The following is an 11,475-nucleotide window of genomic DNA, read 5'->3' on the forward strand; positions in this document are numbered from 1 at the left end:
TTAACAGTTCTGTATCTGTGCTATGATGGATTCTAAAACCTGACTGGAATTTTTCCAGCAAACCGTTACTATCTAAGTAATCACACTGCTGGTTAGCAACAGCTTTTTCTAGGATTTTGGAAATGAAGGGCAGGTTTGATATGGGTCTATAATTAGCTAAAACCTCTGGATCAAGTGTAGGCTTTTTAAGCAGAGGTTTAATTACAGCTTCCTTAAAAGCTTGTGGTACATAGCCGGTTAACAAAGACATGTTAATCTGATTTAATATGGAACTGTCAATCAGGGGGAGGTCAGCTCAGGAAGGTCAATAGAATAAAATTGGTTAAAACATAAATCTGGTTCTATGGTTTCAGGACAAGACAATGTTTCTATGTATGTGATATTCATTGGAAGGAGGTGGTGGATTTTATCCCTGATGGTTATAATTTTATTTGTAAAGAAGTTCATGAGATCATTGCTTCTCAGAGTTAGAGGAATAGATGGGTCAGTAGAGGTGTGACTTTCTGTCAGCCTGGCTACAGTGCTGAAGATGAACCTGGGGTTGTTGTTATTTTCTTCTATTAATAATGAATAATAAGAGGTTCTGGCATTTCTGAGTGCTTTCTTGTAATATATCAAGCTATCCTTCCAGGCTAGGTGAAAGTCATGTTTATTGGTAGAACCCCACTTCCTCTCTAGTTTCCGCGATATCTGTTTTAAAACACGTGTCTGAGAATTATACCACGGAGCTGATCTCATCTGATTTACCTTCTTCTTTTTTAAAGGGGCGACAGCATCAAGGATTGTTTTTAATGAAGCTGCTGTACTATTAACTAACTTATCAACTAATGTGGGGGTAAAGTTTTGATAACTTTCCTGTATTGTACTGACACATGGCTGAGAGGTAAGTGTAGAGGGAAGCAGTTCTTTAAATTTGTTCACAGTTTTATCAGATAAACACAGACTATAATAGAATTTCTGTCCAGAATCAGTGTAATTAGTAATTGTAAATTCAAATGTAATTAAAAAATGGTCGGACAGAAGAAGGTTCTGTTGAAATATTATTACATTTTCAATGTCTATGCCATATGTAAGAACAAGATCAAGAGTGTGATTCAGACAGTGAGTGGGTTTATTCACATGTTGAATGAAACCAATCAGGTCTATTATTGATTTGAAAGCTGAACTAAGGCTGTTGTTGGCAACATCTACGAATGAATGTTGAAATCACCTACTATAATTATTTTATCTGTCCTAAGAACTAGTTCTGATAGAAATTCAGATAGAAAAAGGGGCGGGCGGACGATATATGATAACTAGATTAATTGGTTTATGTGATTTCAAGCTCGGATGAATGAGGCTGATTCTAAGATTTTCAAAGTAGTTATAACTTTTTTTGGTCGAGGGTTGACAAATAGGTTAGATTTAGAGATTGCTGCAACCCCTCCACCTCTGCCTGTGCTACAAGGAGTATGAGTATTAATATAGCTTGGGGGCGTCGCTTCATTTAAGCCTACATATTCTCCATCTTGCAGCCAGGTTTCTGTTAAACATAATAGATCAATTTGGTGATTGGTAATCAGGTCATTAATAAGTAGTGATTTTTGATTGAGTGACCTGATATGTAATAAACCGCATTTTATAATTCTGTGTTTTGCTACCGGTGTATTGGCGGTGTTAACTTTAATTAGGTTTGAATATATTACTCCTGTCCTGTTTGCTTTTGATTTAAAGAAATTAGGTGGTCGGGGGGCAGACACAGTTTCTATGGGATATTGTGGGGGTAACTGTTTGAATAGAAGCGCAGAGAAGCGTGTAAGACTGCGACTCTGGTCTCAACTCTGGATTGTCACGGTGTGGACTGTCTAACAAGCCTTGTCATGTTTCTAGATATGAGAGCTGCCCCATCCCAAGTGGGATGAATACAATCTCTCCTAATCAGACCAGGTTTCCCCCAAAAAGTTCGCCAATTATCTACGAAGCCCACGTTGTTATTTGGACACCACCTCGACAGCCAGCGGTGAAAGGATGACGTGCGGCTGTACATGTCATCACTGGAAACATTAGGCAGGGGTCCAGACATGAATAATAATCTTACTGTACTTACGCTTACCCTTAGCCAGCAGTTTTAAATGGGACTCGATGTCGCCCGCTCTGGCCCCAGGAAAACATTTAACTGTGGACGCTGGTGTCGCTAACTTCACGTTTCTCAGAATAGAGTCGCCAATAATGCTCCTCAGTGCAGTTTGTTCCTCAGTGGGTGTGTCGCTGAGTGGGGAAAATTTATTAGAGACAGCACGTCTCTCACAAACAGAACATCCATCAGGGGTTTTGGTTTAAAGGTTTTACTTAACCTTTAGCTAAAGTGTGGTGGTCTCAGCATGTGATTTTATCTGTCACCAAACCACTCAATCTCCAGTCTTTCACATGTCTGTAGTACCCAGTAATATGCATATGTACATGTGTGAGACTACAAAGGACCTACTGTATTTGTGATTGTGCAACAAGACAGAAATGCAATAGTGCCTAAAGTCAGAGCTCCAACTAATGCATTAACCCCCCTCATGGCTTCAACAAGAATATTGATTAAAATATAATTCTTTAAGGAGTAGAAGAGACTGGAGGGAAGACAAGCTACTGTCAAGCCAGTGTTATTGACAGTGTGATAAATACAAGCCGGTTTAGCATTGACTAGACAGACAATCCTATTGATTTTTTTCATCTCCATAAGTTTGAGTAATAGATAGGACAAGGAAACTGAAGATCATTTTTAGGATATTCAAATGACTAAAAAGTAGAAATTCACCAATTTACTAATTTTAAATAATATTGATAAATAGGTCTGGGAGCTTGATGATCTGAATTAAACTGTGTGGCTGGTGAGGTACACATGCAGCGCATCCTCTGCTGACCGGCCACCACTGGTCTCAACACAGAATAATTTGGTCAGTGATTTTTGTTTGGTATTGAGCATAATGCACATAGCGTTAGTTCAGGTATGTCACAAAGTTAAGCTCATCCACAATACTTGCTGACAGCAGCAGATCTCTATACCAGCTCACAACAGCTGATTGCTCAGCTGATCCCCTTGCATTTAATTGGAAAAGTTCATATTGCATGTTTTATTAAAGCTGCTTTAGCTGCCAACTAGTAATGTGTGACTACCTTTGCAATAGGCATTGATATACCCAGTTAAAGATGATCTGACCTGAAGCTATCTGTAGAGACGTAGCTTCCTAAAGTCCCTTGAATGCATCACCTGCAGACTATCTGCAGGTGCTACTGAGCTGCACTTTCTTTGAGCTTTGCCAATGAACGAGAGGAAGAGAACGTACTGAGCCACCAGCTTTGAAATCGGCTGCTATAGCTGTCAGGTGAGCTGATCTTGAGTTTTTGGCCTGTCTGATCTAACGTTATTCTCAATTTGTCTTCAGGACAACAAAATACTTTTTTACCCAGTGACATGTCCGATGACTTTATGTGTCTGTGAGTGTACATGATAGATTGAGAGAAAGAAAGTGAGCGATCTACTGTGAATTAAACTTGGAAAATTAGTAGGGCGTAGGGTCAGGACCTGCACTATTGACTGTCAAAAGGGAAGGTCACATCATGGGATCAGAGATGTAACCTGATGCAAAGAGCAAAATGAATATAACTTCTGGGCTTTTGACCAAAATTGGTAGGGACTGAGATATACAATTCTTTTATAAATGATTTATACATACAAAAATATGAAACAAAACAAAACATGAAAACTAATAAGAATAATAAATTTGTAAAAGACTTTCTCATTCTTGGCTATGATTCTTAAAGAATTTCTCCAATCATCAGAAATCTTGTTAGATATCTTTGGCCTATGTTTGGGAATGAACCTACCAAAAACCTTCAGCCCAAACCATAGCGGGCACCACAAATACCAAAAAAGTGTATCTCAAAACCCAGGGGTTGAAAGTCGGTTGGAATGCTCTCGAGGCAAATATTAACCAAAACCTATATGAAATGTTTCAAGTGGGTACATTATAAATCAAGCTTCTCTAAAGCAATCCTGATTAAGTGTGGGAATTTCCTTTGTATGAGATTGGACCATATCATTTCTTTGCACTGTATTTGGACCATCATCTTTCTGTGTATGAGCCTACCTGATGATGTGAAGGGCAGTAGCTTGAAAACAAACTCACTAGATCTGCTAGCTCTCACTGACTCACCTTAATAGTCTATTTCACGGTCTTGATGATTTGCTTTTGTTTGACAAGCATACATTTGTGTCGTGCTATTGTGAGTAGCTTTTGTTACTTCTGTGTATTTCTTCTTCTTCTTGTATAATTTTGTATGCCACTTTCACTGCCCCAAAGACAAAACAAGAGATGACAGGATGCCTTTCATTGTGGCAAACTACAAACTTTATACTTTCAGGTACAATGTGTAGAATTTTGTGATATCTAGTGTTGAAATTACTGAACAACCTTCACCTCACCCTCTCCTTCCAAACATGAAAAAAAGAACCTGTGGTAGCTTCAGTTGTCATAAAAACTCAAAAGGTGTTTAGTTTGTCCAGTCTGGACTAATGTAAAAAACATGGCGGCCTCCGTAGAGAGGGTCCCCTCAATGTAAATATAAAGTATTTAAATATAATTTATACAATTTGGATGAAACGAACTAGTGAAAACATCATGAGGATTATTCTACAAACACACTGGACCTTTAATTGAGCTGGTACTACTGCAGGAGAGCACTGGTGGTTGGGTGCAGATATCCCATTTTTATCGTGTCCTCAACTTCCTCAATGCATCACTATGGGAGGTCTACAAGCTGTAATGTTAGAGAAAATTCTTTTTGTCCAAATTACATTTCTGAAACAGATTTTCCCCAGTTCAGTTTGGATTCAGTTCAGTTGAGATCTAAGTGCCACACCCTGCTGAATGTAACTGAAGTTTGTGCCAAAAGGGAGTAGATACACACAGATAGAGTGCCTGAAGAGTTATTTTAAAATATGTGCTTCTCTTTTGATAGTCAAGAGGAAAACATCGTTAGAATATGATGACAGAGTGCAGCACTAAATGGACAATATAAAGATTAATAATGTCAATAAAAGCTGTACTGTGTGAATGGAGTTTATTCTCTTCCATTTCTCCACATCTTTTACTTGTGCTTTCTAATATGTGTCTCTCTCCTATGCAGGGACTGTACATCTTCTTAGTGTATGCTGTTTACAACAGTGAGGTAAGAAGGCATTCAGTCCATTGTCGGTGCCACTGGCTATCGCCGCTGCGGCAGAATATCAGAATGTATCTTTATATGATATGTGAGGCTTCCAGCCTTTTGGTCAAACCAGTGGGTGTAAAAATTGCTTCTCATTTAGGTGAGGAATGCCATAAAGAGGATCAAAGAAAAGAGAAAGGCCTTATCTTTCACGGTGAGTGAGTAAGAGGCACACAGCAGTGATCTGGTCCATCAGTACAGAGCACATATTTACTTCACCCAAACTCAGACTTTGCTTTTTTGTGTGTAGTTTTTAAGGATGTAAGTAGTTTGATGGACTAGTATGCAAACTATACTTCATTATAACATGCCGTACCGTTGTGGCACTTCTGATTTGGTTGTGATGTATTTTCAGAACTGTTCCCAGCCAACCAGCTTCCTGCCTTCCCAAAGGGCCCCAATTACCTCCTGGTGCCACAGTCAACCAACCCCCTCCAGCCCTGAGACCAGTGAGACCTCTGGACCCCCCAGTTCCACATCCACATCATTGGTTATCAAGAACGGTAGGTTGCATTACCAACACTGTATCACTCCCAACTCATCACAGACACTTGGTCTGGAATGATTATTATTATTATTATTATTATTATTATTATTATTATTATTATACTATTACTATTGGTATTATTAGTATTGTGTGAAGTCATCTTTGACTTACACACACAAAATAATTCAAAATAGCATAAACTGGGGGTAAGCTGTTTGTCCTTGTATGATCTTGAAGATTGCCTAGTGGCTGGCAACTCATTGTCATAGGCTACATTGGTTAACTGATATTAGTTTAGCTAACTGGTCAGTTTCATCTGGATTCATTGATAAATTAATTGTGTATCATCGGCATAATCATAAATGTTTATCTTAGACATATGAAAAACCTCTTGAAGACTCACCTTTTCTGAGATGATCTCCTCTAGTACCTCGAAAACCCTAACATTCCCAGCACTTACTGTGAGCACTGGGCTTATTGTGCTTACTTATAGGGAGTGGTTCTGCTCAAACATAGTTTGGAAGTGGTAACTGGATTTCTGAGGTTCGTCAGGGTGTACTACAGTAGAGCAGAGAGACACCTGTAACCATGGTAACTGTGCACAAAGATTGTGACGGCTGGCCCCTTACAATGCACTGAAGACATCTATGATGAAAACTAGCCACTGACACAAACCAGACTAAAATTAGTGATTGTGATTATGGAGTTTGGATCATGGTGGCAGCTGATTGTCGATCATGATTACAACTAGATTGCTTGGATACACAATATTCCCACTCACACATATACAACCATCATAGGCAATACCTCTATCATTACAATTGTCATTATTGCTCCCTTCATCTCTGTTGGACATTTTCTTAAATACTTTAAAGATTGATAGAACTCTCATTTATGTCTTTGCTCATGAATTTTGTAAATATTGTTATTTGCTTGATGTGCTCTTATATGATCCCTCACATGTGTCTCTCTCTGAAGGTCTTATGGTTTCTCTCTGAGCTTTCTATGACTTTTTTACTCTTCTAAAAGGTTGGGTTTTTTTGAGTAATTTTTCCATACTCTTGCTGAGGGTTAAGGGCAGAAGATGTTGCTTTTGTTAAGCTCTATGAGGCAAATTGTGATTTGTTAGAATGGGCTATATACCCACCAATCACAGCCCATTCTCTCAGCAAAGCGGTCCCTTTAAATACGACCTCATCCTCACTGATCCCTGCTCAGCTACATTGCCACCCACGCCTGCTGCAGGCCACTTGCCTCCACCACCCCAGCCTCCACCTTTTAAGCACTGAGTCCAAACACGGTCGTGGTAAACGATATTTATCTCAAACAAATGTACCTTGCCTGCTACACCCATCAGGTGGTTCTGCACATGTTCCCTGTTTTATCTTAGCACGCTGCTCGGCTAATCCAGGGAACATCCAAAGAATGGAGCCTTCAGCGCCAATCATAACTGTATCCCCATTTGCAAATTGGTAAATCATGACAAGTGTTCCTGACTGAAATAATTTGATTTAACTAGTTATTACATTCAAATGATGATGCAGGTGATTCAAGTAGCAGCATCCTCATTGAAGCCACATCATGGCATCAAGAAGAGGAGCAACTTTCCAACACCGATATCGAGGAGCGTGTTATTGAGGTGGAGGGGAAGAAAGACATTCTTTGGTGGCCACAGCAGTGATGTCATTCTTAAAAGAGAATTCACTGAGCGGTAACATGTTGCTGATGCAGTTGATGCACTGAGTGACAGAGAGAACAGTTTCTGAAATGAAAAAGTGGTCAGACTAAAGGTGGAGGCAAAAGATAATACTCATCGTCAGAATGTGATGGGAGTGGTGCATCAACTGAAAGGTCAAAAAACATTTAATTAAACAAAATCCACAGAAACTTTAGAATATACAGGTCACAGAGCGTCATTGACTGTCAGTTATCATCACCTCCCATCGTGTGCACCACAGCTGTGAAACAAACTCTCCAGCACTTTCACTGTTCTTTGTGACTGAAATAAGTGAATGTTAAGTGGGGCAGAAAGCCGACTGCTGGTGATGATATCTTCTCTTGGTTTATCCCATTAGTAGAAATCTGTCCTACAAACACAAGACTGATGATTATATGACATTAATTGATCATAAAGGGGACAAGGACAGAATGCTGGCAAAACTGCTGTCATCATGGACAATGCTTCCCACCCCCTCCATAAGACACAGGGCAATCTAAAGAGCAGCTTCAGCAACCGTCTCATTCACCCCCGCTGTAATAAGGAACGATGCAGGAGGTCGTTCCTGCCTGGTGCCATTAGACTCTTGAATTCATCTGTCTCTGTCAGACCTGTGGCCACAGAACCAAATGGTATTACATAACTTCATCCTGCTTATAATCACTGTGTATCTGTATTAATATCTTGCACAGCCAAGTATATATTATATATATACTTCTAAATTCACCTGTACTGTTTTTATATTATGGTGTGTTATATCATATTGTAGTATGGTTTTTTTCTTTTAATATGTTTTCTTGTGTTTTTATTATGTCATTAGTGTACCTGCTTCTATGACAACTTAATTTCTCCCATGGGGGATTAATAAAGTCATCTATCTATCTATCTATTTAAAGAGAAGTATTAATACAAGAAATATCCAAACTAAAAGATGGTATTAACTTCTAAGAACTCAAATAGTTCTTCTTTTGTACATTATATTTCCTTCATGTTGTGGCCTTGCATAAACAAATTAATTGATTCTGGAAGAGAAATGTAAACTCTAAATAAAAATACTTTCTGTTTTTGTCTTTCAGAGAGTTTCAGAACTAACAGCTTTGTGAGTTTCTCTCTAAAACCAGCATCAGGAAACCAGGTAGGTCACACCTATAGTGCACAATGTCTTATTATATCACAGTGAATGAACATGACTGATTGTTGGATATGTCTTTTTGACTCTAACAGGTGGTCCAGCTGACTGCATTCAAACCATCAGGTACAACGCTTACATCTCTTCCTACTGGAGTTTGCAATATTTGAAACAATACCATACTATTTTACTAGAATATTTTATACATTGAATACTTTAAATATATTTTTAAAAAATAAAATACAAAGGACTACAAAGCACCAAAAATGTTCAGAAACTTTATAGTGTATGTGAATCAGAAAATCTTTATTGATCCCTGCAGGGAAAGTGTTTGTCACAGTTTCACAACACAGGAGAAAATCATTTGTGAGATACAGTAACAGCAAAATGCACCAACAGCCAGATACTTCTACTGCTATTGTACTGTGTTGTATATTTTGACAGCGAAACAAAAAACCCTCCATGAAAGAGTATACTGAGGAGGGTTATAATCACAGGCTCAAGACTTGTGACATCACCTACACGTGACAGCCTGCGTGATTCACAGCCCAGCAACCACCTGTGGCCTGTGTACCTTTACCTGCTTTCTCTTTGGCTCATAAAAGAATTATATAACTGAACTGCCTCAGATATATATTTCTGTCAGTTTATGCTATGGTTATTATTAGTAGTAATTTTTTCTGTCATGGAAATCATTCTTAAAGGTTTTAAGGGTTTGTAGAAAACATCTATTGATGGCTTTAGTTTAAACAATAAGAGCTTGCTGCAAAGTGTGTGTGAGAAATAAATGCGTTAGAGCACAGCCACCAATAAATGATACAATTAGCTGACCTGAGGAGAAAGAGCAAAAGCAACGTTATTTTCTTAGATTTACCTGCACAGAGTGCAACATTAGGCCTGTGTGAAAAACTGCCCCCGTGTCTTTTGTTGATTTGAATGGGCAGGCGTGCACAACAGATGGTCCCCATGTTTCCATAGGGTTAAGTCACTGTCATTGGCTCTAAATTGCCTGGCGGTAGTGAGAGGGAAGTTCGTAACAGATTCATTAAATGTTTCGCCGTCTGCGAGGAACGCCTGATGGATGGTGTTTAGAGTGCTGCTGGGTGATCATTGTTGACCGTCGAGACAAAGGGGAAGTTCATTCCCTTAATCAGGAACAGACAGTGCCGGCTATTCATGCTATCAGCCATTAACCACTCCAACACCTGCTCTCTCTCACTTTGCCTTTCATTTCCCTCCCCGCTTGTTTTCTTCTTTGTGCACTCACACACTCACACTCCTGTAATGCAAAAACATTACACATCAGATTAAGCCCAGAGTCGTAGCTAATGCCTTTCACTTTATTTCACTGCAGGCTGTTGAACTGAAAGTGGACCCACACATCCACAGACACCACCTGATGAAGAGCACAGCCACACTGATGAGTGTGAGCGAGAACCAGCATGAAGCAGAGATACACCTCACTGCTCAGAGGTCAGATCAATATTCAGATCTGATCACTTATTTATCTGACCCTGTTTTGTAAAAAAAAAAAATCACTGAGGAAAGTCTGCAGTGATGCAGCAAACAAATCCAAAGTCAGGTTTGAGAATACTATTTTATTCTCCACAGACATTGACAGACAGTGTTTGTGAACAGACTTTATAGGATCTTGTACAGTAGATATAATATAGTAATTAAAACTGTAGACAGTAGTTTTTCATAATAATGTAACAGACATAATGCTGTTGTTGTTCACGTCTACTGTGGTGGAGGCACAGCTACCTGAAAACGTAACTAAATAAAACTAAACCACTGTATTTGCTTGACTACATAGTGTATTTTTCACTATTATTCACTAAATGTTATTTAGAATATCACTGGCTCACCTGTACCCACAGGTCCACTTAAATGTACCTCATCAACTTGTATGACTCAACACTGGGCCCAATTCTTTGCTTTCAAACCTGTGGCCCAAAATATTCTCCTATAGTATAGTCCTATAACTTTTTTTTTTGTCTCGCTGTAAAGTGTACTGTACTTACTGTCCTGTAAATAGTAGATATAATATAGTATTAGATTGTATCCTTACACCTCAACAGGCATTGGGCTGTAAAACACAACCAGATAGTGAGAGTTTGACACAGATGTTTGCATTAACATCCTAGAGTTGTTCAAAAGACATGAGAAACAGTCATCTTTTTCTTTATTATGAAAAGCAGCAGCCATCTTACTCTCTCATCCCTACAGCAGAGATCACTGTACGCTGAGAAAGTCTGTGGATATCCCAGAGGTGTGTGTGTGTGTGTGTGTGTGTGTGTGTGGCCTGCCAGGAGTTGTAGTGTAGCTGCTGAATTACGTGTATATGTAAAACACATTATACACAATTATTTTTGATGATTATGTTTTCTAAGTCAGACAAGGCTAAACAACAGCCACATAGTAGCCCCTTTTCTACAGTCTGTTCAATTCAGGAATGTTGGACCTTTTTTCTGCCTCGCTGGTCTCTATAAATGATACGAACACAGAATGGGGGGGAGTTGTTCTACCTTGATGCAGGAAGTAGAGGTACTCTCACAGCCGGAGTGATGACTGTTTATAAGTAGTGGGACTGACCTCGTGGGACAGGATGCAGACGCTGTTGTGTTACAGACAGCGCACTTCATCTTACATCACATGGTGGCTTTGTTTGGTTCAGTTGAAAAAAGCAAAGGCAGCATAACGAGGGGTCACAGTATGAGCTCTGTATCATTTGTACAAAATGATAAACGTCATGCAATGATAGCCGACACAAGTGGAGCTTTTCTTCATTGATTTTTATTGTTATGATGCTATTACAATAAAATATATTTAAAGAAAACAAAATGTTTCGGTCACTTTCTCTTCACTTCAGTTAAAGATGGGACTGTGAACTCACAGGAAGGA

At 39.1% G+C, this 11,475-nt stretch overlaps 1 protein-coding gene across 1 annotated transcript in view; it reads left to right on the plus strand.

The window, feature by feature from the left end:
• adgrd2 (adhesion G protein-coupled receptor D2) overlaps positions 1 to 11,415 on the plus strand; it is a 33,275-nt gene extending 21,860 nt beyond the window's left edge. Inside the window, exons 20-25 of the mRNA XM_020102345.2 lie at positions 5,158 to 5,199; positions 5,339 to 5,392; positions 5,594 to 5,741; positions 8,519 to 8,577; positions 8,667 to 8,697; positions 9,926 to 11,415. Of these exons, the coding sequence (XP_019957904.2) occupies positions 5,158 to 5,199; positions 5,339 to 5,392; positions 5,594 to 5,741; positions 8,519 to 8,577; positions 8,667 to 8,697; positions 9,926 to 9,933 (342 nt within the window). The 3' untranslated portion in view covers positions 9,934 to 11,415. The remainder of the gene's footprint in view (positions 1 to 5,157; positions 5,200 to 5,338; positions 5,393 to 5,593; positions 5,742 to 8,518; positions 8,578 to 8,666; positions 8,698 to 9,925) is intronic.
• The last annotated feature ends 60 nt before the right edge of the window (positions 11,416 to 11,475 follow it).

This window comes from Paralichthys olivaceus, chromosome 4 (assembly GCF_024713975.1).
Source record: "Paralichthys olivaceus isolate ysfri-2021 chromosome 4, ASM2471397v2, whole genome shotgun sequence".
Taxonomy (NCBI): Eukaryota; Metazoa; Chordata; class Actinopteri; order Pleuronectiformes; family Paralichthyidae; genus Paralichthys; species Paralichthys olivaceus.